The sequence below is a fragment of the Thunnus albacares genome, chromosome 13 (genome assembly GCF_914725855.1).
Source record: "Thunnus albacares chromosome 13, fThuAlb1.1, whole genome shotgun sequence".
In the NCBI taxonomy this organism is placed as follows: Eukaryota; Metazoa; Chordata; class Actinopteri; order Scombriformes; family Scombridae; genus Thunnus; species Thunnus albacares.
In genome coordinates this window covers 20473761-20500972 of record NC_058118.1, presented here as the reverse complement: position 1 = coordinate 20500972, position 27212 = coordinate 20473761, and the positions used below count along the sequence as shown (strand labels likewise).

Genomic DNA, 27212 nt, shown 5'->3' with positions numbered 1-27212 from the left:
ATCGTGACAGCATGACATTTATTCACATGAATCAAACAAGTGCGACCCGCTGAGATGCTTGCAAGACACGAAGATGACCCACTAGAGAGATTAGTTAATTAGTTTAGCCAGAATTGTGTTAAAACAAAAGCAGATCCAACGAGGCTGATCCGTGTGTTTTCTGCGCATATGAACATCATCTGTATATGAAGTCATTACTGTCTTTATTGATTGCTGCAGATTGTTTGTTGGTTTTAGTGATGCATCTAAACCTACAAAAACTTTCTCAGATATTTTAGTCGGTCATGTTTTGTTTACAGATTAAATGAACAAAGTCAGCTCTGTAGCTAAAGTTTTCCCACGTATGCATGATGAACTTCAATAATGATTAAAGTGAATCAAAGTGAGTTATGTATTTATTGTACATTGTACATAATTTTATTTTTATTTTTTTATTAGACATTTTTTTCTGACGCTCATAAATGAGTGAAAGCAGAGATAGAGGACTCACAAATATAGAAAACTACAATGAGAAACCTAAAAAAAACTTACATTCTATCTTTATATTTATCTTACATTACACCTTAAGATCAAACACATATGCAAGAATAGTAAATAAAAATACACAAACATATTTCACATATACATTGGAAAAACAATCAGTCAAAACATGAGAAAGGATGGCTTATCTAAGAAAACACAGGTCTGACATCTAGTGGTCATTTTGCACCATGCATTTTTTTCTTTTCTGATAGTGTTAATGCAAATTAAACAGGAAATCCGGTTTGCTTGAGTGTTTACAGTGCGTGAAAATAAAGAGCAAATTGAAAAGTGCATTTCATAAACAGATATATTACAACCAACTGTGTGAATTGGCTCTGTTCCTTGCCCAAGGACACAAAGCCATTGCTGGAGCCTTGACATCCTGTCTTCAAGTACACACATACTACTTTTTACTTCTTTCTCCTTTCAACTTCACACATCATGGGACAGCAGGTTCTGTGCGTTTAGCAGCTGTGAGAGGAAATAAAGAAAAACATCTGAGTCTAGCACATCTTTGTCTTTCTCCCTGAAAGAACTCATCCCTGTCAACATCACTGACAAAGTCAAAAAGTTTGGCTTGTTCTAGGTTGTCTTCTTTTGAGCTGATCTCATCCGCCCCGAATGTGTCTGCATCAGGCTTAATCTGCTCGGCAGGGCTGGACTGACGGACTGGCTTGCTCTCGTTGTGAATAGTTACTTTCATCGCTGGGATGGTTTTTGCTTCAAAGGTCTCGGCAATGACGGGGCTTTTGAACCATACCTTCTTCTTCTTGCACAAAGTAGACGTTCTGATGGTGGGCTGCAGGAGCAAAATTATATTTGAGCAGAATGACTCAAATGAAATTGTATACATATTTGAGATGACATGTAATAGATGATAGCCAGTTGCTTTTCTTACCTTTGGTGGTGTTTTCCTCTTGAGGGCTTTTTCTACAGATTGAGGAAAGAAAAACACAAAACTACTGATTATGATTTACATTCACTGTACTGAATTTATGTTTATGTTTTGAATTTATGAAATGTAATAATATATATAATAATATTTGTTTCATTATGAGATTGTACAGTTTCATATTCAGATACACATCTTGATAAATGAGACTCTTTACCTGATTGAAATGGGTCCATATGTGTTTTAGGCTCAACCTCAATTACTCCATGGTTACTGCACAGAGAAAAGTACAGTTATTGCACCAGTTTTGCTCATATACATCAGTGTGTACATCAGCATGCACATACTGTACAATAAACATGTCTTTTTTAGTGACTTGATTCCCTCTGAGCCATCACCGATCCAAAGTATCGGCACAACAAATGTTGCATGTTACCTGACATGCAACAAACCTACCTGAGCTCAGAGTTCTTCTCAACGAGAATGGTAGAGGCATCTGCAGACAGAAGTTTAATTCTTATTAGACAATAAGGATGATACTAAAAGTTGGCTCTTGTTAAAATAACAACTTGAATCTGAAAATATATGCTGTCAATGTTGTTTTTTTCAAGTAGTTTTTTTAAAATGGGATTTTAACAGTTGGTGGAAGGCTCAAGCATCACAAAACTCACCCAAAACATACCGTAAATAATACTGTAAACCTTCAAACTTAAAAAGACTATTTTACCAAATGTATTTCTTAGACTCCAGCTCAAGCTACAGCTGAACAAGAGTTAATACATTTTAAATCTATGATTAAAATGCCTTTATAATCAAAAATAATAAAAAAAACCTTGAAACTATTTCAACTCTAAATAACTATCTAATGGGGTTTGAATATCCTGAAAAATGAACTGTGATGACCTAGTTTCTTATTACACCTAGTTTGCTGTTTTCCCTCTTCTTAGCAGTCTGTTTTATTGTTCAATTAATGTCTTTTTTATTGTGTCTTGATATTAAACAACAAGAAACGTGCTTGGGATTTTCTCACACTATTACCTATGATGTTAGAAATGTTGGGGGGATGATGCATGTGGATGCTCTCAGCGTAGCTCACATCCAGCAAGGTGGAATTTTTTATGTGACGATGGAGGCCCAGCATATCATCCTCAATGGGGAAAGTCAACGTTTCCACTGTGAAGAGAAGAGAAGACAAGAGAAATCATTGGAATAGAATAAGCCTGTAACTTGGTCATGTTTTTACAATTATACACACACCATAGTTCTCTTTTCTGAAGATTTCCGGGGAGGGAAGACTGCTGGAAGTTGTAGAGGTGGAAGAGTAACATTCTTCCTCATCATCATCATCCTCATCAGAGCTGAAAGTCGTGTCTGACTCCATGCTAGAAGTTATGATGCTCTCCGGTGGTGTCACTGACAGGTTTTGCTCTTCTTTAACTGGCTTTTCACCAGATTTAAAAGCCTCTGGGTCAGGGGTCATCTGAACAGCAGGGTGACCTGATAACACTCGACGGCCAGATTTTTTATCAGCTGGCGCAGCAGGCAGGATGGCTTTGTCTCTGGGGTTTTCAGTAAATGCAGGGCCACTCAAGCGTAACACAGATTTACAGTGGACAGGTGTAATGCTGGTCTGTGTGTGTGTGTGTGTGTGTGTGTGTGTGTGTGTGTGTGTGTGTGTGTATGTGTGTGTGTGTGTGTAGGATAAACATGGAAAAGGAAGTGAGAGCACAACAAAAAATGTTTGAGAAACTTGGCAAACAACTTGAAATTAAAATATTAACATCCCAGAAAGACAATGGAAACTGTGTGAAACAGATGTCTACATACAACAATAATATTAAAACTAAAATAAAATGGTTGAATTCAGTGTTTTTTTTACTTGTTTTAGTGATATCAAAGCTCCCTGATTTTATTCAACATTAATATGCAGGATTCCCATACAAGAGAACATGGTTTATGCATGTCAATATTGTTATTATGGAGAAAATATTCTATAGATATCAGTGTTTGTTATGCATACATGGAGCAAAACATATCAACCTGTATCTCTTGTTTAAAATACTCACCCACACCTGGTTGGTTGGTTTAATATGCATCTCCTCCACCTCTGGTTCTTCTGGAAATGCTTCATAAAGCTTATTGGATAGAAGTCTGCTGTGCTCTGAAATTTTGAATACAGCGATGTAGTGGAGAGTAAATCCAGCTAATAGTTTTATCATACTGTTAACTGTATGCTTCATTAAAAAAAAAAAAAAAAAAAAGAATATGCCTACAGTTTATTCACTTTTGTAGATTAGATTAATTACTTCTAAAGCATTGTCTGCGTTATAGGAGGTTAAATAGGCCTAGATTTTAAGTTGTTAAAAACTAAAATTAGAAACACAGTTAAATTAATGATGACAAAGAAAGCAAAGATGACCATTTTACAATTAAATACCAGAGCACTCAAAACTAGCTCAGCTACCCAATGATGTTTCATAGCATATTTCGATTTCAATGTGCGCTAAAACTGCCATGTGTGTCTTTGGTGTGTTTATTTCTTACTGTTTCCTCTGTCTCGTCTGGTCAGTGCTGGTTTCATGGGTGTATCTCGTTTGTCTTGTAATCCAGTGGCACGTCCAACACGGCTCTTGAATCGCCCCATTAAAGAATAAATCAAATCTAACTCCGAGTTTACAATTGACTGTGGTGCAGAAATGCGTCTATGTAACGTCAATTATCTGCTAGTACGACTTTAACGTTAGAACAGAGGCTTGCTTGCTGCTGTCACCTTAAAAGTTTAACATTTTAACGTTATTTCGTGAGTACTGAGAAAGTAACAGCCAAAAATAATGACAGGATGCTGAAAAAATAAGTAGGTTACTATAAGTTTCTGTCTCTGTTCTCTGGGCGGTGCTTAGCAACTGCGCACACCTGCAGATTCCATCTGTCAATCACCTGCTGACCATTTATTTAAAGGTATAATGTGTAATTATTCCACGTCAAAATGTCTATAAAAAAAACAAGACCTATGTTATATATTTTGTTGAGTTGTGTACTAACATTATCCCAAATGTTTCCAACAATTTTCAAATCCAGAGAAATCTGTAATTTAATCAAAGTAACGGACCGTTTCATTTGGTCGCATGTCAATGGCGTCATACCTCTACCAAAGAGTGAACACGCACAAGATGCATACGGCGGCGCTGTGTTTGTCCGCTACAATGGCGTCTACCAAAGAGTAATTTACACACATACAAGATAATACATTGGCGTTGTGGTTGCTCCACAGAAACTGTTATAAATTGACTTTTATTCAGTTTTAAGCCACATTTTCAAATTTAGGTCGCTTTTAACTATATCTTTTAGCCGGAAGAAAGATTTTAGTCATTGGACGTCTGGATCTTAAATTAGGCTATAAGAGAAATAAAACGAACAGGTGTTAGCAGCAGCTTGGCTAACAGCCCATACCGGACATCTTTTTTAGGTAAAACAGCTTTAATTAGTATTTTGACGATTTTAATCTGTGTGTACGTTTGTTTTTGGAGAGGAGGAGACCTCTGCGGATAATTCGGCTCCCAAGAGAAACTGGCCAAATGTCTGGATCTAAAGTTATAAGAGAAATAAACCGAACAAGTGTTAGCAGCAGCTCGGCTAACAGCCCATACCGGACGTCCAGTGGTCGCTGTACATCGTTGGAGAAACACTGATTTTTTAGGTGAAACAGCTTTATTCAGCGTTTTTACCTGTAATCTCTGGGTCCGTTTGTTCTGGAGAGGAGGAGACCTATTGTACTCATTTCCAGATCTAGTTTTTTACTGGGACTCCCTTAGAGTAGCTTTGCATGATTCACAGTTCAAAAACTATTTATTTTATACTGGCCCTTTATGCAACCCCTCAGTTCACTTCTGTCTGAAACAGGGTGCTTTAACGTTTGTATATTTAAGACCCGCCCTCCCCATTAGACCACTCTGTTCTGATTGGTTAGCTTCCCAAAGCTGCATCACAGCCGACTTCCAGCCGCTCCAGAGGCTTCGTTTAAATTTTCTGATATCGATTCATAAAATCCGAGATTGATCTTTAAATTTATGCCTTTTCTCATGGATTTTAAATCCAAAATTAATCCAGATATCTGCCTTTAGGATTGGCGGAGCTTTCAGTGGCGCAGCTCCCGCTATGTTCAACAAGATCTGGCCACAATATCTCATTGTGTGAAATCTTGTGGCAACATATTGAACATGCCTGTTGCACAAAAGCTTTGTGAGACAATCACAGCAAAGTGTATGTTTTCCTGAGGTATTAGTGATGTTTACATTACAGTAGGTGTGTTTGTAGCCATCTTATTCACACTGGCTGTCTGATGATTCAATTAAATCTTAAGTTTAAGACTGTAGAGTCTGTAGATATTCACTATATTGTGTTGACTGCTGTAGCATGTTAACCTGACGCACCAGATGGTTTGTTACACAGAACCATCTGAGAAACTGTTTGGAAAAGGGCAGGCACTTCAAAAAAATACTTGGCAGGTGATTGGATGAACCATTTGTCTATCACCATCTATCACCGTCTTACCTGATGAGGCAGCTGGATCTGTGAGATTGGGAGATAACAAGATCACGAGAGAATCCTCATAGGATGCTGATTGGTCTGAACCACTGGTGGTTTGGACACAAGCGCATAACTTGAGGCCTGATAAGATGGATTCTTCCGTGATCTTGTGAGCTTGCAATCTTGCAAATCCAGCTGCCTCGCAAGGTAAATGTGGTCATGTTAAATAAAAAGTAAATTAATGTAGCTGCTTTGGGGTCAATTCTTAATGTAAACATTAATATTTTTAATAATGCACCAGTTAAAGGGTTCCTTGTACAATTTACAGCATTAGTTCTCAAAATATCTTTCATATCCAAGCAAAACTGGTATTGTAACAGAAATATCCCCAACTGAATCAAATCGAGACCTTGTCAATTGAAATCGAATTGATACTCAGCCCTAGTCGAATTTCACCTCTTTTTCTCGTTCTTTACTCAAAATGTCAACTTCTCAAATAAATCCGTACATGTTTGAGCCGGAATCCAATCCGAAATATGAAAATGACCACTTAAACAACACATGTAAAAACCCTAGCAACAACCTTAGCAACCAAGGCAATTGAATGTACAGCCGTTTACGGGCACCTGCAACAATCTGACTTTAACTCGTCAGCAAGGTGGTAAAAAACACCACAAATGAAGCATTCAGAGCTGTTGAAGCCCTGGCTTTTGACTTGCAGGGAACAGTTCTACATATGTTAACCTCAAGTTTTGGAACTTTGATACGATGATGATTTTTAACATATCTGACATCATGACAGTATATAAATAAGAGAAAACCACAAAAAACATAATAGGTCCCCTTTAAAGTTGTAGACTAAACAATCACTTTTTGACACAGGTGCACAGGTGTCTCAAGCAATTACAGCCATGCTCTCTGGACATTTTTATGCGTCTGACTTGATTAAAATCTATTTTTTCAAAGATTATTTTTTAAAGTGTTCAGTGGATGTTTTGTTACATTGTATCTGCTTCGATGCTGGTGTAGTTGACAGATGTTATGAGTGTATGTATTATCACTAGTATTCACTGCCATCTAGTGGCCACAGTGAGTTAATCCAATATTAAAAGTGTGAATTTCAAATTGAGGATGTATTTGTTAAAGATCCCCTCCAGACATGTTTCAAGATGTATATAAAACAATTTTCTCTGAATAATAATTTGTTTGATATGGTTTTTCCACAAAAATTCAATTATCTTGTTAAAATCCTTAAAATTACATCTACTCTCTCTCCCTCATTAGAAATTCAATAATCTATAAATATGCATTGAAAATATATTTCATTTCAGTAATTTGCCAGCTGGACACAAGATGTCTCCTACTTCACTGTAAAGTCCACTCTCAGTGTTTGTGCACTGCAGGCTTCAAGTCTATGTCACACGTGTAAGTTAAATATCGGATCAAAACTGGTTTCCAAACTATTTGTGATGTCACAAATCATGCATAGGCCCACCCCTTAAAATTGAATTTTCATTGACTGCAGAGAAACTTTTCACTTTCTGCAGATAAATGTGAAAACAGCCTTCTTGTGTCAAACTCATCATTCTGCACAGTGAAGCTCAAACATCCAACTGCAGGAACAAGAAGAAAAACATTTTTTGAGTGGAGGGGAAATTTAAATACAAATCAAAATTAGCGTCATTATTACAGATGACAGCAGTGATATCGTAATTGGAAATAGTTGTAGGTTATTCATATCGATATAGATTAGTTAATGTGTTTTGGTCTGCAGTGATGGAAAGTAATTTCCTACAATTTTGGTACTTGGCTTGAGTATTTCGATTTTATACTACTTTATACTTCTGCTGCACCACATTTCAGAGGCAAATATTGTCATTCTTACTCCACTAAATTTGACAGTTTGACTGGTTATTTTCAGATTAAGATTGTACATACAAACATATAAGATTATGTAATGCAATGCTAAAGAATAGACCAATGGTTCTTAACCTTTTTGGCTTGTGACCCTTTACAAAGCCTCTGGTTAGGACTCCTTGTCGTATTTCAGATGTCTATGAGCTGCCAGCAGGTTCCTCCAAAGATGCATTTCCCTTCTAAACTTCTCAGATGGTTTTATTTAAATAATAGTTTGAAGTCTTAAGAGTAGTATCTAATGTTTCACATGAGGTCACGGATTAAAGAATAGTTAAAAATATGAATACAAAATGTGTGCTAAAGAACTTTATTTTTGTTCTTTCCCGCCACATTAATCCTCTCATGATCAGATTTATCTTTGACCCTTTGACCCCCAGGTTGGAAACCACTGGGCCAAACTACTATGTTATAAAAAACTGAATATAAAGTAGTTAAAAGTAGCTCCACCTTCACCAGCTACAACAGTAACATGCTGCTTATGTATTCATACAACAGTACTAACAATCTAATATTATTTTTCAAAAAAGAGTACTTTTACTTTTGATGCTTTAAATACATTTAGCTTATACTATTTCTGTATTTTTACTTAGTTAGAATATTTAATGCAGGACATTTACATGTAATGCAGTATTTTTATTTTATATTATTGGTACTTTTACCTAAGTAAAGAATCTGAGTACTTCAGTACTTCCATTTTCAAACACTGAATACATCATGAAAAGAAAACATGACACTAGTTTAAAATCATTCCAGATTATCTTTTATTTCATTGCCCTTGTCCAATTCCCTGCCCTCCCTTGTTCTTATTGCTGCACTCAATCATTACAAGGATATGGTGCTGATTCCATTTTACAGCAGAATAGATAAATAAATAAGTACAATTCATCTCACTACACGCAAAAAGAGAGAAAAAAAAATCCATTCAAACCATTGATTTAATAAATATGCTTACATCTAGCTGTCCTCATTTATGTACATCCACATTGTTTATGCTTTGGGACGGTAATCAACTTAGAAAGCCTATACATTACTTCTATATGTAAACCCTCCAGAAAAAACAAAACAAAACATTTCTTTTGTTTAAAAGTCGACGGTTGTTCTATTTTCCTTCAGTGAGTGGAATTCATCAGCTTTGCCTACGTTACAAAGCCTTGCACTAGCAGCAGTGGCTGTGGGCAGCCGCATACAACCTGCTTTAATGGCCACAAAGACATCTTTTTCAAGTCAAATGCTAACGGTCCCAGCATTGCAGGGCAAACTGCATGCATTGCCCTGAGCCCTGGTTTTGCATTATTTCTTTTTTCCCCCGTTTACCTGACATAATCTTTGTGCAAAGATGGATGAGAAAGAAAGTTGTACTGGGAGTGTGAATCTTGATGATTGTTACAGTATGCCAGTCTTTCATATAAACAAGGAGCACGCATGCTAAACTGATGATCGCAGCCATGTAGAGATGAATGAATGAATGAATTAATTAATGAGAGAATACGTGAACTGTAATTTGGAAGTGGTGCTAACATCAAGATGCTCTACAGAGAACAGTGTGGACTGCAATGATTTGAAAGGCAGGAGCTGCTACTTTTCTGAACTTTATATTAACTTTGACCTCAAACAGGAGGATGTGGTTTTGGACTAATTGCACAACATCTGGGTTGAAGTTTAATCCCTTAATGGCACTGCTGTCCATAGTTTGTTCAATCAAATGAAAATCTACTGTTGTCCACTGGGGATGAAGTCCATTACTGCCCCACAGGGTTTCAGCATTATCACACATCTAGAAATCTCCTTGAGCTACACTATAGACAAAGACATCACGTTTGCTGTCGTACAACTGTGGATTTAACTCGTTTTAGGCTGGAAGGTTTGGAGTGATGGAGGAGAGAAGAGAGGCAGAGTGATAGTAAGAAGGAATGGACTGCTCAGTGTAAAAAGTGCTGATGAGTTTTTGCTGCTGGGGACAGAGCTTTTGATGGTTTGTTTGGGTGGATAGCAGAGAGCAAGTTTGGCTTGTTTTCCCCAAGCATGTTAAGCCTAAGGTGTCACATATCTGTCCCGATGCAGGTCAGTGGTCATAGAAGATCTTAGACTTAAGATGCTTGAAGGGAAATGAGGTCCGCCGGCCTTCACATGGAGATGCTGCTGTAGAGCTGGTCGATCTTATCCTTGAAGAACTCCTTCAGCTCCGGTCTCTTAGCCTTTAATGTTGGAGTCAGGAGGCCGTTTTCAATGGAGAACATCTCGTTGTGGATGTAGATGTTCTTCACCTTTAATAGGAAAAATCATTTGAAATCATCAGAAAAGATGTCAAAGTTAAGGTTGTTGACATTATTACTTTCATCAAGAACAATTTTAGTCAGCTTATATAAAGTTAAAAAGTGTATATAACATGTCATATATGCAACAAGCCATATTCAAAACAAGTATCTCTGTTTACAGATAACACAACTCTTAACAAAAGATGATGCAACATAGTTATTTATGTAACACGCTTTCAGAGACACTCTGTTTCACATTCATAAACATGATGATGTTTATGTTTTGCAGTGTACAGTAACTACAGTATATCTATAACCTGCTTCAGTGAAAATATTTGTTTGTTCGCTTATCCTGAGTGATTTGTGAACAACTGCCTTGCTCAAGGACTGTATAAAGATATACAGTACATGGTCATATTATAGCCTCAAGACCAAGGTTTTTGTACATATTTCCCAACGAAAATACGGCCACAACAAAAGGCAGACCAAATATCCATACTGTATATTTTTGCCTAAAACCCAAACATATAATATACAGTTACAGTACAACAACCGCATGCTTACCTGCTCAAAAGAGTGCAGGCAACTGGCTTTCCCGAGACGCACCAAATCTTCAAGGATTGCCTTCTTCAGAACCTGTTAACAAAAGAAGTACTCTTCCTTAGAGCATTCTCAACATCTATTATTAACAGCGTTATTTTGGGGTTAATTGTATTGAACAAGTGTTTGAGCCACGTGCCACCTACCGTGTTTTTACAGAGGTCTTTATAGGTGCCTAGTATGCCTTTCTTCTTGGCCCATTCAGGCATCACTTCTGGGTCAGGAACCACAATTCCCACCAAACAGGACTGTGTGGATCAAACACAAACATAAGATAAAAATGTCAAAAGATTGTGTGCTAATCCAGTGTCAAAATCAGCACCAGATAAGTGAGCACATACTTTATTTGTCATGGTTTCATATGGAGTAAGAACTTAAGAACTCTCAGGCTCTCAGGAGCCACTAATATTTTCACGCCTTGGAAAAGCTAAGAATCTGAGCTGGAAACCTGCGCTTATCAAGGTCTATGAGACATCAAGATACTGTGTTTGTGTGTGAGTGTATCAGTGCTCTTACCTGCAGGCTGTCTCCATGAACATAGAGCTGTGCCACAGGTTCACTCCTAATGTAGATGTTCTCGATCTTCTCGGGGGAGATGTACTCGCCCTGCGCCAGCTTGAAGATGTGCTTCTTCCTGTCAATAATCTTCAGCGTGCCATTCTAGAGAGAAGAGGAGAGGTTAAACACAAAGATGACGAGAGGAGGACACAGGATAAAAAGTCCTCCTGTCAACACATTAAAACTTAAAATACATCACTAATGGAGTCTGATGTGATCTGTATGTACGTACAGGTAACCATTTGCCGATGTCTCCAGTGTGGAGCCAGCCATCTGCATCCAGCGTCTCGGCAGTCCTCTCCGGATCTTTGAGGTAGCCCTTAAACACATTTGGTCCTTTCACACAAACCTGGATGGGAGATTAGAAAAGTGGACAAAGTTAAAGGAAGTGGAGGTGAAATATATGCACTGTATCTCCTGTACAAACACTAACACATGTTTGTAAAAGTAGGAAAAAGTAATGCCTTTTTTATTCTTATAATAATGTATATATGTATATTAAACTTTTTTCCATTATAAAATGCATTGAAAAAGCTTAGAGGAATTATTTTTCTCAATAGTGTTAAGGTTTCTTTTTGTGTGTTTGCATATAAACAAACCTTTCTGCTTTAGTAACAAATTTACAGTGTTGTTGCTGTTTTACACATCTCATATCTGACCTTGTTTCTTTATCTTGGCATTTTAAGATATTCAAAGCCAGGTGGCATTGTTAAACTTGTAATGAGCTCAGAGTTAACTTTCTAAACGTGCGCATGCATAGTCAGACTATGCATGTATATACAGCATGTTTCTTTCACATTCATGTTGCTTACCTCTCCCTCCCCCTTAGAGGCAAAGTAGTTCTTCTCAGGAACATCCACCAGTCTGATGAGGTTACATGGCAGCGGGGCCCCGACATGACCTATGAGTCAAAACAAGAAAAATCATTAGAAACTCATCAAAATAACTTCTTCAAACCTCATATTTTTCATAGGACAGATAAATAAATAAAATATCAGAACTGAGCAGCAGGGGGTGATGCGAGACTACATTTTGATATCAGATAACACTGATGAGTGTTATCTAACAGTCTTTTAATTACTGCCTCTGCCGAAAGTAGCACAACAGGCTGAGGCACTATTTACTGCCTGATATGCAAATATACAATATGTAATGTGCCATTTCACTCCCAGTGTTTGTTTCACCTAAAACATATGAATTCAAAGGCCAAGGAAACTAATTTCATTTACATGAGGAGCTTTTTACATTTACTTAAGCAGACCTTTACTACATTATGTTTTCTTCTTCTTCAGTCAAACATCAGCAAATGAAAAGTACTTGTACTTGACTACTCTTTTCATGTTTAATGGATGCTTCCAGCTGCATTTACAGTAAATACTGTACATTTGTTTATTCGATTACTGATTCAGACAGAAATTCAGACCTGTGTAAAAGAAGAAAATAAATTTGGCTGATAAAGACTTAACTGTCTTACAGGCCAAAGTAGCTGCTTAATACTAGGTAAAAGGTCAAAGGTTATGATTGAGAACTACTGTATATTCCAGATCAACAATTACATTAGTGTTATTTTACAATAAGAATAATCTAATTCTGCATTGTTAGTTTTTCTCAGGGATTTTTACTAAAGCAGATTTTACTGCAAACTAAAGTAATCAGGCTTATAAAAGACAGGTCAATGAGTTGACCTTATATGCTCGCATGACCTTATATGGGACTAATAACACAGTAATTACACTATGCTAACACTAAAAGAGCTCTTACACACATTACGAAACCCTTATCACTGAAACCGCCCGTCTGTGCAAAAGTGACCTATATATGCGTTGTATCTCAGTATGTCTGATCAATATCTTGAGTTTCAAGATAACAATCATGACTCATCACCTCCACCTCCACCTGTGCTCCAGGACCTAAGTAGATTTATTTACTGAATTTAAAAATAGATCAAAGTGCTCATTGTAGTTCACCCATTGACCATTGACCTTATTTAATACAAAAACACATGTTGTTGAAACTCTGTCTTCACAGTGCAAACAAATGTATCTGGTTCACCAGCCTCCCTGGAGCAGCACTGAGCTGTGTGGTGATTTTGGTGTAGTGTTATTTCGTATTATGTGTTCAGTGATATTCATGCATGACCAGACTCAGTCACAGTGAGCTTATTATAAGCTGGACTGCAACTACGTAGATGCACATGGACAAAAAATGTGGAAAATCTTCTCTTCTGTATGTGTTGGTTGATTAGCTTTCTCTGGAATAAACAGGGCACCGTGTTGGAATACATCTTCCCAGCATCTGGTTGCCATGATACCAGCCTGCCACAACATTTCCCTCACCCTCTTACCCCCATTATAAAATGACCTTTTACTACGAAAAAGGTCATTTTACAATGTAATATTGACCTCTCCGTCACAATGATGAATTGAGCTCCCAAACTACTTAACGCTTGACAAGGTTTCTGATTGTATCAAATAGAAACCACAAGAATTATAAAAATGTGGAATTTCTGTATGAACTTAAATTTTTTAAAACACTTTTTGGAACTTTTTGAAGAAACATTTCAAAACTTATTATGTAGACCTTTAAATAATCACCATTTTTTTGTGTGTGTCAGGTCCTGTGCATTGCAGTTCACATTATGTATACTTTATTCAGATTGTTTAAAGTAGATGTTACTCCCTAATAGGTCAATGAGGGGTAGTTTATGTGTTACAAGGTATCTTTAATAATAATTATAATTAACATTTCTAAAAGTTATACTGACCTTCAAAAAAACAACACATTATCTTCAGAATATACAACTGAAATAAGAAACAGCTGTAAGGTATTCAAATGCAACAGTTTATTTTAGTTTAACTGTGGCCATAAATCTATACTTTTATGACTGTCTTCAGAGGAAGACATACTAAATCAGACAACACAGCCTGATTCATTGACAGCAATAAGTCTACATAATTATATATAGCTTACATGGAAAATTACCATCAAAGCCAAGAGGTTTAACACAACAGTACGGTTCACTAGAGGGAAAATATAGACAGGGAGCTACTTGTTTTTGTACACGCATGCTCACCTTGGCATTCACCTACAAAATAATTTTAACTGTTAATAATGTTGCCTAACAGCTCTTTCTTCTCTGCCTGTCTCATCTTTTCAAGCCTCTCCCTTTTTTTTCCTTCTCGATATACTGTATATATGACAGCATCAGCCACACTCTCTGCTGAGTTTTTCCGATCTGTAAAACATTTACTTGGAGCAGAGCTGATAAGGCCTGAGAGACTGTCTGAGCAGACACATCATTATCCTAACAGCTGTGACCCTCATGATGCAGTGCACAGTCACAATTTTGAACTGATCATACGCAAGTTTATGAGGTAAAAAGAAGCATGGCTAACCTGATTCTGCATCTTGATAACTGTCGCGAGAACAATTATCAACGTTACAAACCCAGTGACCTCAATTAGAATATTCCAACGTAGGAGTTGTTTATTCCTTAAAATATGACTCAACCTCATCATCTCTAGACCTTTGAACTGAGCTTACAGTCAAGTAAACATGTTCAGTAAGTCTGACAGAGATAAGAAAGAGCTGACTTTCTTTTCTAGGCTTGTTGCATTAAAACTTTCTCACCTGGGGTCCAGTCTCCAGGTGTGGTGAAGGTGCAGCCAGCTGTGCATTCTGTCTGGCCGTACGCCTCGTAAACCTACGCAGACACAGACAATGAGGAGAGAGAGAGTAGAGCATTAAGTGCAACTACTTAATGTATTTGTGGGTGTATATGTGTATCTGTGCATGTTCTGACTGATATGTACCTATCTTTGTGAGGACTCATTTGAGTTTTAGATTTTTAGGTGAATTCGTCTCGTTATTATTTCTTCAAAGGGCTATTTGATAGTTCAGACATTTAGGGCAAAAGTTAGAACTAAGGTCAGAGTAAGGGTTTGGGTAGTTGTGAGGTTAGTGTTAGTGGTTAGAGAGTCTCCATTAATATAGAGTTATAAACATGCAGTGTGTGTGTGCGTGTGTGTGTTTGTGACCTGGCATCCCAGAGCTGCTCTGAGGAATCCCAGGACATTGGGCGAGGTAGGAGCCGCTCCTGTTATAATCATCCTCAGTCTTCCTCCAAGGCTGGCCTGTACAAACACGTCATTAATACAAGGGGGGCGCAGTTATTTTCTGTTTTTCTCAAAAAGCAAAAAATGCTCCAGGAATTTCTTAGTGCTCTAGGAATTTCTTTATTTGGCAATATGATGAAGATCTGATAATAATAATAAAAAAAAGCTTGAAAATTCTATGAGCTGTTCTCATCACAACTGACACCTTTTACTGTAAATGACATTAAACAAGGTTGTCTTGCAGGTTGTGTGGAAACACAAAGTCCAGGTGAAAATCTGTTTAAAACATTCGGCTCCTTTAAAAAAAAGTTATTTTTAAATGCAAACAAAATCAGAGAGTCCTTTCAAACAGGTGTTGTGACATAAAATCACGCTTGGAGTGCAAGGGTGGAATTCATCATTTACCTTAAATTTGTCTCTGAAATATTTCAAGTGAAACTCTAACAAATACACAGAACCTGATGAAATTAGCAGTGGAGGTGTATCAGCATACAGGAGGTTCTGCTGTGGTGATGCTGTTGCAGGATGTCAAACGCTATTTACCTGAATCTTACTGAAGAAGATTTTGTCCCAGATACTGTCACTGCGAATGATCCCACTGCTGACCTCAGCACCTTTTCTCTTAGCGGCAAAGTTGAGCAGCCAACGCTTCAATGGGCTGTTAGCCTGGCTGAAGATCTGCAGAGGAGACAAAGACAAAACACACATTATTTCGTTGGGGACAGTCCCCTCTCTTTCCACCTGCTGAAAACACTGAAATCTATTTCACTTCATTGCCAGTACATTAAGAAGTAGGCAACACTACTCTCATTTCAAGAACACAACTTTAATGTCTCCTTTTACATTATTCTTCATTACAACTCTCTCATGCACTACTGAAATGCATGCCGCAACTTCACTCTATCCTTAAAACCACAACTACAGTATTGAAAAAGACTTCACATGACTCATAAAGTAGTAGCAGTAGTAAACAATTTCATTTGATTATCAAACCACAAATGCCTGTCAAAGTGGGTGAGTTTCACACACAGTGCCAGTTTTTAAAGCTGGCATTTTGTTTCTGAAATACATGAGCTGAACCACACAAACTGAAATGCGCCATCATCTGCAGAGCATGCAAACAGCAGTTTCTTTGAAAGCCTTTCCTGTGCTATCTGTTCATCTCACCTTGTCATACATGCGGTTGAGCAGTCGAGGCACCACAGGGAAAATGGTCGGCCGCAGGGCCTTCATGTCATCGGGGAGGAGACGGATATCGCCCTGATAAAACCCGATCCGTCCGCCATGGCAGTACACCACAGACTGCAAAAACAGACAAATAGTGAACTTACAGCCATTATCTATCTGCTTTATTTTACAGACAAAATTCTAACACTGACAGGGTGAAATTTTTCGAGTTTTTACGTATTTAGTAATACAAATCAAGTGACATTATTACTAAAAATGATGGAAATTGATGGAAATAACCTTTATTCATATTGCACTTTTCAAAACAATAGTTCAAACTCCATTAGAGAGAAAAAAACCCTTTATATTTATGAAATGCTGGTGGATACTTTGTGCTGAGTGGACATATTAGTATTATGATAAGTAATACTACTAATACTAGTAATAAAAGATACATGTACATCGCAAATGGGTTAATTACTTATAAATTTACAAGCACTTTTTGGGCATTCATGTAAAATCACCACTTGTAATGAAGGGTTCTCATTCCCACACTCTACTGTCAAGTCTCATGTCACTGAACAAAATGAGGAACTTCACTGTTTGCATGTGAAGTTTCAGTATCACTGTTTTACATTGTGATGTATTAGAAAATGCTGTCTTTGTCAATTATGTCAATGATTGTTAGAAACAGAGGAGAGCTTCTGCACACTAGGATCTACACACTTTATGATAAATAAACTAAAATAAAGATTTGTGGAAGCTGTTCTTTGTGTCTTCTCTGCAACTAGAATAATGTTTGAGCCTAAAATGAACTGAGTTGAATTTACAGTAACTGAATTGTTTTGCAACAAAGCACGCTACTGTACAGTATCTGCTGAGACACAGCAGTCTCACAGTATCTGTGAGGAAATACCAGTGCTCGTAGAGTATTAACTCAAGTAAGCAGCAGCAGACGTGGCTCAATAGTCAGTAATGATTGACTAATGAGTAGTTAAACTTCTGACTGCTGCTACTCTCACCACCTCAGGAACTTGCACCTGGGGGTGTAAGATAAGAGTGGTGTTGATGACATACATTTTAGCAATGTTGACTCAAATCAACAACCAACAAATCAGACATTTTTAAAAAATGAATGTGCAATATGCAAATTTTGCTGCAACTTGGAGACCGACTGTCAGGGACATTAATACAAACTGATGGGAACTTGTGAGGGATATACATGCATTTGAATGAGAATTTGCTCAGTTGACCTGACTTTCAAAGTGATTTTTCCCACACACACAAATCACCAGACATCCGATTTGAAGATTGTGACACTTCCACAGACTGAATGTGGACTGAAGGTTAACACAGCACACACCCTTGTGTTGTCATGCGACTGTCACAAAAATGCCGCATATGTGGACCTCTTCCTGTTTCTGAAGTCGGCTGAGGACACAATGAAGCAGAGGATCTGCCCTCTTTTTCCCCTCTGACGGAGACATCACCACAATCAGATATGCAATGTTATGTTTGTGTGTGAAACTCTTGAACTTGCTTCTATTATGTGATCTGATGTGCTGCCTTCTGGTTGAGTTAGGTGGTTTCCTGTGTCTGACTCTCACGCCACTTATGGCGTTGTCTGTTGCAGGCAAACAAACCCGGCTGGTTCAACCTGATGCAACCCGATTGGCTGCGTGATATGCAGGCTCTTGATATGCACAAACATTCATACACATATACACACTAAATAATTCACTTAATGAAACAATCATACCCAAGATTTCTGCAGTATTTAAAACATTAAGCGGGGCTTAAGCTCATTTAAGGAAACAAAAAATGCAGCCTTAGCACATCCTCTTTCAGCTGTTTAATGTTTGATGTGAGGTTTTATAATAGATCTTGAATGCATGCTGAAAAGCAGTCTGGCAAGATCCACAACCCCTTGATTGACAAAGTTTGATTCCATAGATTTTCCATTCTCCATTTTCAGTGAGAGCAACTTCTGCTTTGTGCCAATTTGTCTCTCTCTGAGGTCTTCAGGATAACTGTTGTATTTGCTGTCAACATCTAGTCAAAACTTGGCATGAAACTAAAACCCCACTGTGAAAAACTGAAGCTAAAGAGTTACCACTGTGAGAGAATTTGTGTCAGAGGAAAACATTTTAGTTTTTATATTTGGTTCTGTTTTTGAAACATCAAATCCCAACCCTAACCCTAACCCTAACCCTAACCCTAACCCTAACCCTAACCCTAACCCTAACCCTAACCCTAACCCATAAACAAAACCTTTCTCTCCAAAATGGAAAAAAAAGGACTCATGCATTCATTTGTTCTCAGCAAGAGGGAGAAACAGCCAATGTGTCTGGGTGTGATGATAGAGAGCAAACACAAAACAGGAAACATGAGTGGGTGCACTGTAGGGTCGTTAACAGCAGTGGTTAAATCAGCAGGTTTATGAGACTGAGTTTTGCTGTGGATGTGCCATTGTACAGTAAGCTGCAGTTTTGACAGGTGACAGAGAAGACATGAACACCAAGGGTCCCTAAAATAAAATGATGCAACTGTTACTGTTTCTTTGTGAATATCACTGCGTATGTTTATATGCAACCAAATTGCTGTGGGTAATGTATCCTGATATCTTACACATCACATAAAAGGTAACCCCGCTTTCTGTAATCGTGGAGAGTGATCAAGAGAGACCCGGTAAACACAGCTCCATTTCTGGTAAGGAAACCTGATTTCTTCAGTATGTTAAGACTTAATCTGATTGTATTTTTACAGGAGAGCATGTGCATGAAAAAGGGAAAGTATCCCTGCCCTGTTGCAGCAGTACTATTGGATAAATTGAATTACTCATAACTTTGCCTCATTGTAACCACAAAGTTCAATCCCAATTCTGACTAAGACTGAAACTGAAGCTATTTTCCACAGTTGAACAGTAGACGCTTTGTAAAATCCAGATGCTATAAAGACAAATGGCTCTCATGCTGTGTCTGTCAGTCATATGTTCGAGCAAAAACAGAGCTCTTTGGGTTGACGTGTCAGCACGAATACACATAAATATGCCAGATTTGGCTCAAAAATATGATCGGAGGTATGGTAGAGGAGAAGCTTGATTAGTGACCGGCTTCAGGTAAACACTGGTTTTACAGTAAATGGCTTCTTGCAGTGCATGTAGGTGTGTTCTCAGATTTCCTGTCCTGATCTGCTTTCTCTCAATAGCCTGGTTTCTTGTGCACGCAGATTAAGAGTTCTCAGACATGTGCATGTGTGTGCTTCAGTTGATTAGGAAATGATGCAACATGCTGACACAGTTGGACAGTAAAACTTAAGAGAGAGGAAAAGCAAGAGCAAAGAGTCTCTCACTCTCTTCCTCTCTTTCTTGTACCCACACACTAAACAATCCCAAATTAACGCCCACAATCACAATCATAGCCTCTTTCACAAATCCTTCCTCCACCCCCTTCATCCTCCGCACATTTCAACAATCTCATAAACACATTACATCTCATTCCTGTGGTCATAGATCTGATTTCAGCCCATTTACCTCGATGAGTCTCTCAAACATGTGAGCCAGTGGCAGGAAGGAGATGAGGCAGTCATCTTGGTTGGGGAAAATGACTTTCTGCAGGAGACAGAGGGAAGGAAACAATCAGATGACCTTAAAAATTATCCTGCAACACGGAGAGATGAGGGTTAAAAGGAAGAGCATCTGGGGGGTGGGTGGGGAGCTGGGGGGGTGGGGAGGTGGGGTGGGGTGGGGCGGTAATGAAAAGCTTCCAGAGTGTAGGACAAAGGAGGAAAGGGTCACTCACGTCTGTGACTTTGAGGAAGCCTGAGAAATCTGCCACCACGTTCCCATGGGTGAGCATGACTCCCTTAGGGTTTCCTGTGTAAGCAGACAGAAAAAAACACACCAACATCACAGAGGTGAAATACTCCTCTCTTACCCGCAGATCAGTCATCCAAAAGGGGAGAGAAAGGGAATCTGACATGGAAAGACACATCTGGCTCAGCAGAACTTCCTTTTCACATTTTTCACATTTCATATCTTGAATGTTAACTCTTTTTTTATTGTGCTTCTGTGTTCAGGAGTGACATTTAAGACATAACCAACATAGCATAAGCCACATAAGCCACTGACCGACAAATTACTAAAATGAGTTTGTCAAAGAAAGACTTTGATCTCTTCACATTGGTTCACCTTATTTAGAATGTTTCACACTTGCACACTTTAACACCTGCATTGATGGACCACAGTGTTCACAGCCTGTACAAACACATACATGACAGACTATATATGTGCTGTATAGCTGTTGAAAAGTGTACAAAACATAAAACATGACACACTTAATATTATAATTTCTTACGTTCACCTGCAATCACTAATTTAATCCTGTGAGATATTAAAATTTGAGGATGCTGTTTGTCCACTTCCAGTTATTTTCAGGTTACTTTGCCTCTAAAATCTATAAATACATTAATTACTATATAAACGCGTAACTTACTTATGGTTGATTACCAGACTTTGTTTTGAAGTCATGTACCACCATTATTTCAAATGGAATATTATTGAATCATAGAACTTCTTGTGTGATTACGATGTATTTGGTCATTCCTATAACAATTTGGTTTTTAGTTTCTGTAATGTCATTATGCACAGTCCTTTTTTTTTTTATAAATACACAGTGGTTAATATGAAGCAATAACACTTAATTGTACTGTTCCTCTTTCCAGATGTGTCATCCACACACTGTTCACTGTCCAAAAACTGTGAACAATGCTGTTTTAGATTCAGAGCAGAATGATGTCGCAATAAAGTCAGAGGGAGTTCTCGAGAAATGCAAACCGATTTGAGGAAACTCAACCTCATGTTGGAGTGACTGCATGTCTCTCTCACAGCCAGCAGGTGGCAGCGTTTTCAGCACATCAGTGGACTGTGAGCAAGGGGAGTTGCAGCTGGTGCCACTTGTAAACTGACACCAGTGTCCTAAGATGACCTCACTTCTGCTCACTATTGTGTTGGTTTTTCAGTATTGTTGTTGCTGTGGGTTAAGAACTCCTGTAAAAGCAGCAATGCCTCTTTGTGCACATGAAAGTGCCGATCTTTGGTGTGTCAGGACATGCTGGGGAATCCAGAGTGAATATTTACATAATGTGAAGAAGGAGGGGGTAAATTATTCTCCTGCGATTAGATCAGTCTGCTGCTGTGAAGAAACTGTATCCATTTACTGTAAATGCTTTGTCTTCCTGTCTTCCTGAACCATTTCACGCCCCCGTGGATACATTTTTAGGCCCTAAAAGGAGTGCTTTCATTCTCAAACAAAATTAATGCTGCATGTTATTGACATTACACAGTTCTTACCTGTGGTTCCACTGGTGAAACACACAATGGACAGGTCCTCAGGTGCTGGTGGCTGTGGAGAAAAAAATGGTTTCAGTCAGAGTGAAATTGACATGCAACTTAACATGACATTAACTTCTTCTTCTTGCAGCTTCATCAACAACAAGGTGCACCAACACATCGGCAGCTATAGGATAAAGCATGTTGTATATCTATATACTGTATGTAGAGTTATATTCATAGTTATTGGCTCTGCCCCCTTGTCTCATTGTACCAGTAGTATTGCTTTAGGGCTCCCTATGTAAACTGCCAATAAATAATTCCTCAAAGTCCGTTCAGTGCACTTACGATTTAAAGCCACTCTGTATTTGATTTTCAAAAAAGAGTAAACACAAGCTTGCTGGAGGGTTTAGACTGAATTGTCAACATTCAGTGTTTACTGTTACCTGTGCTGTTAAACAGATCAAGTCCATATTTGCACAAAAAAAGAAGTGGATCATTTTCAGTTATTGTAAAAAAACATTACAGAGTACATCCTTCCCCATGTGGAGTGTGATTTTGTTGTACAGTACTTACTATAGGTTTTCTGTAGTGCTCTCTGCCCAGAGCCTGTAAGAAGTAATAAATCATTATTAGAGGACCCTTTACATGCATGCAAGACAAAACTATTAGACATAGCTTAAGTGTTAGTCTTTCAGTTCTGTTTATGAATTTTCCAAACCAAGGACAACACAGGTCATCTCTGACCAGAGCATGCATGATTCATTATTATCTGGGAACCAAAGAACAACCATTTGTGGTTTTATGTTGATGGGAAGTGAACATGCTCAGAAAACCATTGCTAAAAGTGTACAGTTGTCAAGGCCCCCTGCGTTTGTGTACAACTTGTTGCTGCAGATGTGATTGTGGGTCAAAGGTTCAACAGCAGTTACAATAACACCTCTCACTTCTTTTAAACTGCCTGGAAGTCCTGATAAGCTTTTAGACCATGAGGGTTGCTTGTCATAGAAAAATGACAGTGATGTACACTTGTGATATCAGCTATATTTTTCTGTGTTTGTCTTGGCTTTTTACAACTCTGGAATGTTGTCATTTTGCTATAAAATCCTTGTTTGCTTCATGTAGGCATGCAAAATGTTTTCCCATTCTCTCTCTCTCTCTCTATGTGTTCATGATATGTTCAGAACTTATCTTTAATGTCATTCCAGAAAAAGAGAAATAGAGCAAGGAAAGAAATCTGCATTTATCTTAAATTGTCCTTCGAGATAGACACGGCTGTGACCTGCTGTTCCAGTTTCTTATGTCTGTTTGTTGTGACTGAGCTAATGAAGCATTAACAGTTACAGGAAACAGTGCAATGACTGTAAATGCCCACTTGAGACATAGAGGCATAACAACACATGACAGTCTAATTTCATGCAAGTTGTGTTGTCTATGTGTAATTTTGTGGTTGTCACATGTAACATGTGTCAGATACATAGACGAGTAGATAAAGATCTAAACCAACAAAGACGTGACCTGTTTGAGGATGCTCAACAAGTGACTTATTCTTTTGATCGTTTGTGAACCAAATCTAAACATCAGTTTGTTTTGACTGGCTGTTCATGGCATTTCTGTGATGACATAGTTGAATATTTGGATTATTTTTAAAAAAAAATTAATATATTATTCTCTTTTATATTCTTTTAAAGACTAATTTGAACCACTCTGAGTATTTTCTAGCCTCTCTGAAGGGACTATCTGAACATAACTATTTCATATATGTGTACATTTCTTAAAATACTGTATATTTTACATCATTTGCACTGAGCTAATTCCCCCACTAGACCCTTTAGAGCTTTGCAGCGATTTCATTTTTCCCCTTCATGTCATACCTCGACCTCCTGCATGGCCTGTATGTGGACGCCGCAGCCTTTGCCCTGCTCCATGAGGGCAGAGTCAAAGGCATCCATTAGGATGATTCTCCGCAGGCCCAAAGTCTCTTTCTGTTCCACATTACCCAGAAGCACCTGAGCTTTCTCTACTTTGTCGCAGATGACTGTGGAGATGTCAGCTGAAATGAAACAAGCACACAAGAGCACCCGCACCCTTGTGTGAATACCAGTAGAATAAGAAACAAAAAGGAACAAAATAAATCAAAAAGACCCAGATGTAGATTGAGTGAATTTTAGATCTCCAAAGCAACAAATCTTGGGATGACATCAATCAAACTAATCAGTTCTTGTGTTTTTACATTGGGGCAACATTCAAATTATCTAATGACTTACTAGATCTTCAGTTCAGTAGTAAGTTTGGTCCATTGCTGCTTCAAACAGTCACGTTCAGTTCAGTACAAAAAAAGCCCTGTAAAAGCACTGTTTTTAAGTTTAATAGCTCAGTAGCTACCCATTTGTAGCAGAGTTATCACATCATGATTGTTTCTGTGGCCTGTGGCCAGTCGTTAAATAAGCTTTACCAAGGTAGTAACATAGTGTGAATCAAGGCTGAGCTCACAATGTTGCTCTGAAGTCACCAGTAAGAGGAGGTACACTGCTAAAAGCTACTGTTTGGTTCATCGTAGTCACCCAGAAAGCAAAATTGCTGTGGCCCAGCTCCGGCCCAAACCCAACACTTTCGGCATTTTCATCCGCCCACATACTGCAGTCTGCTTATGTTTCCCAGATCTGGGTCACAAGCAAGCTGTATGTCAACCAAGAACAAACCAGATAAACCCGAACTGGCCCACATCCAGAATACACATACTTGAGAGCACCGCGTCCATATCTGCTATTTTACATGTGGGCCTTTTAAGGCTCACATCCATTTTGTCCGGGCCAGACGAAGGCAAGCTGTGCCACATCACTGCCTGAAGTGGCCCACTTCCGTATACTGTCTGGGCAGTTTAGTACTTAAGATTCTGTGCCAAAGAATGTTTTGTATATGTACTTAACATCTCTACATTTCTCGTCTCTGGTCAAGACCAGATTTAATAATTTGATTTAAAACTCTAAAAATGTCTCAGGACTTCATGATTTCACTCTGTAATACTACTATACTTGTAAAGTTATAGTAGAACTATGAAGTTATTATAAAAAATGTAGTTATTTAGCTGCTGCCCTTTAATGAGGAGAGGCTTGTTCGTTGTATTTACGTGTCAAACTCAAAATTTTGCAGGGTTAGAGAAGATTATCACTTCTGGATACTGTTGTGTGTGTTAGTGTGGCAGCAAGTAAGTATTTAAAGGAGCAGTTTGTGTGTGTGACATTTGTGTTCTTACCAGTGTTAATGATGAACCGTATGGCGTCTGGGCCCAGTGTGTCATAAAGGGGAACCACCACCATGGAGTAGGTATAGCAAGCTAGCTCTGAGATGATCCACTACAATCACACACAAGTCAGGGGTTAAAGATCAGGAGAAAAAGTTCATTCATCTATTGAAAATTTTTACTTTTACTTATTTCCTTAACTTACATTTTAGACTGTGCTTGTACATACTGATACAGTTTTAAGCCAATGTATTTTTGGTTTTCACATGTTCAAGAGAGAAAAATCTCCTCTTGTTTTAATCAAGATGCTAACATAATGTGTTCTGTTTGTGACTGTGAGTGTGTGTTTACACCAGTGGTCTGTATGAATGAAGCCATCTGTACAATAGTTTACCTTGTCTGAGCCAATGGGTATGAAACAGTGAGCAGAGAAACCGTGAGAAATGGAGTCGAGGAGACAGAATGAGAGAGACAGCATGAAATGTTAAGAGACAGAGATTGAGACAAAGAGTGGGAGTCACCTCTGGTCTGTTCTGGGCGAACACTCCTATGAACTGGTTGGGATTGGGCTGGCAGCCCTGGTGCAGCAGGCCTGAACCCAGGTACTCAGCTCGGGATGTCACCTATGGAGTTGGAAGATGGGACAGCAGCTGATCGAACCAGTTGAAACAAAACCAAACAAGAATATGTCATGTTACTGTTTCTTGGGAGACAGGATTTTTTTCTTAGTTTTCACTTTTTAGTAACTATTTAGGGAGGTGAAGGGACTTGTGGGAATTTAGAAAGAAAGGAAATCCATGTTTGTGTTGATTTTAGTATTAAGATTTTCTATCATGCTTCAGCTATTAAACACAATATGAATCAAAGGTCATCTGCTTAAATGTACACCAACTATGGAAACATGTACGATTTTCATCCCTGGTGAAATGCATGACCGTTTATTCTGTAAACTGTTGAACTGCCAAAACCTCATTTCTCAAGTTACCTTGATTGTGAAAGACATCAGAGAAAATAGGATTTACGTTGCTGTGCCCAGACAGTTGCATAACAACTTACACATGTTCTGTGTTTCAGTGGAAGTCTTTTCATTATTTCCTGATGTGAACTGAGGATAAACTGTGAATTGTTTAAATGACAGAAAGAGACAGCCCCTCTCTGAATCAGATTATAAACAGGTCTAGACTTATCTGTCTTTCCTGGGAAGTTGTACAGTGTACCCAATGAACTTCCCCCGTTCTTGTGTAAAATAGCATGATGTCATTAAAAGTTCTTGAATGTTGTGTAATTAACTTTTCATATGGCCTCATAATTCTACATCATCACTTTATTAAATGAAATTCCCCTACAACCACTGCCACCACTACCATGACTTTCCAGAACATGTCAGGTATTTGCCTATATTCACAGATTTTTTGGAACTTGAAACTGCTTCAAGGGACGTTGGAAGTTTTCCGGATGAGTCAGCACTGACCAGCACAGCATTCAGAACAGACCAGGCCCTCAATCCATAAACAGCACCAGATATTAAAAAAATATCAAAGAACTCTTTTTTTCTTTTTCTTTTTTTTCATATTTGAATAAATGTCAGCTGACAACCACAGTTGAATCACCTCTGGTGTAACAACTGAAATCAACCAGAGGCCTATATTGCACATCAACAAGGTTACGTAGTTAACATGTGACATTAAAGTAAAGACAACATTTCAAACTATAAAAAAACTGACCATCGAAACTGAACCTGAGGTTGATAAGGGACTGCTCATTTCTGAAATCCAGATCACATTTCTGACCACAACCATCGCTGTTCCGTCTTGTTCTAAGCATCCTATAATATACTGTACACTAACTATAGCATTCAGGAGAAGCTAGCATTAGCTGTGACAGCTCTGCACAGTAGCCAGCAGCTTTTAAGCTGCCACACAGAAAGACAATGATTCATGACTGTAGCTTTATTATAAAGCTGGTGTTGCAGGATAGTGATCTAACAACCCAACATGTCATGCTTGACTTGGTTGCCAGGTAGATTTGATACCACATAACTTTTGTAGTGCAAAGGTTGCCAACTACACTTGAGTGTTGACTTACA

At 38.3% G+C, this 27212-nt stretch overlaps 2 protein-coding genes across 5 annotated transcripts in view; both read right to left on the bottom strand.

Moving 5' to 3' along the window:
* Positions 1-383: 383 nt before the first annotated feature.
* LOC122995347 lies at positions 384-4323 on the bottom strand. 3 transcript variants are annotated; one of them, XM_044370518.1, is made up of 9 exons: positions 3959-4323; positions 3481-3575; positions 2672-3044; positions 2453-2587; positions 1871-1910; positions 1632-1687; positions 1421-1452; positions 1283-1321; positions 384-993 (listed from the first exon to the last, which is right to left on the bottom strand). In XM_044370518.1, exons 1-9 carry the CDS (start codon positions 4056-4058, stop codon positions 955-957), a joined length of 909 nt encoding a protein of 302 aa, XP_044226453.1. In that variant the 5' UTR covers positions 4059-4323; the 3' UTR covers positions 384-954. The 3 variants fall into 3 exon arrangements, with proteins under 3 accessions (XP_044226453.1, XP_044226450.1, XP_044226452.1); XM_044370515.1 differs by having other exon boundaries at positions 384-1321; XM_044370517.1 differs by having other exon boundaries at positions 384-1321; positions 3487-3575.
* Positions 4324-8595: 4272 nt separating this feature from the next.
* Positions 8596-27212, bottom strand: part of acsl6 (acyl-CoA synthetase long chain family member 6) — a 38555-nt gene continuing 19938 nt past the window's right edge. For both annotated transcript variants that reach the window (XM_044371610.1, XM_044371611.1), the window contains exons 5-21: positions 25648-25749; positions 25139-25238; positions 23757-23935; positions 22459-22491; positions 21904-21955; positions 20354-20427; positions 20086-20163; positions 16554-16688; positions 15930-16064; positions 15309-15404; positions 14902-14974; positions 12084-12172; positions 11504-11620; positions 11230-11373; positions 10860-10961; positions 10678-10749; positions 8596-10122 (exon numbers count right to left, since the gene is read on the bottom strand). In XM_044371610.1, coding sequence (XP_044227545.1) covers positions 9982-10122; positions 10678-10749; positions 10860-10961; positions 11230-11373; positions 11504-11620; positions 12084-12172; positions 14902-14974; positions 15309-15404; positions 15930-16064; positions 16554-16688; positions 20086-20163; positions 20354-20427; positions 21904-21955; positions 22459-22491; positions 23757-23935; positions 25139-25238; positions 25648-25749 — 1722 coding nt within the window. In that variant the 3' untranslated portion in view covers positions 8596-9981. The remainder of the gene's footprint in view (positions 10123-10677; positions 10750-10859; positions 10962-11229; positions 11374-11503; positions 11621-12083; positions 12173-14901; positions 14975-15308; positions 15405-15929; positions 16065-16553; positions 16689-20085; positions 20164-20353; positions 20428-21903; positions 21956-22458; positions 22492-23756; positions 23936-25138; positions 25239-25647; positions 25750-27212) is intronic.

Excerpts from the sequence above, each read along its gene's own strand:
- LOC122995347 (XM_044370515.1), bottom strand. The coding sequence starts at position 4,058 with ATGGGGCGATTCAAGAGCCGTGTTGGACGTGCCACTGGATTACAAGAC. Across the intron at positions 2,588-2,671 it reads CTTCAGAAAAGAGAACTATG|TGGAAACGTTGACTTTCCCC; the intron begins GTGTGTGTATAA and ends TTCTCTTCACAG. Across the intron at positions 1,322-1,420 it reads AGAGGAAAACACCACCAAAG|CCCACCATCAGAACGTCTAC; the intron begins GTAAGAAAAGCA and ends TTGCTCCTGCAG.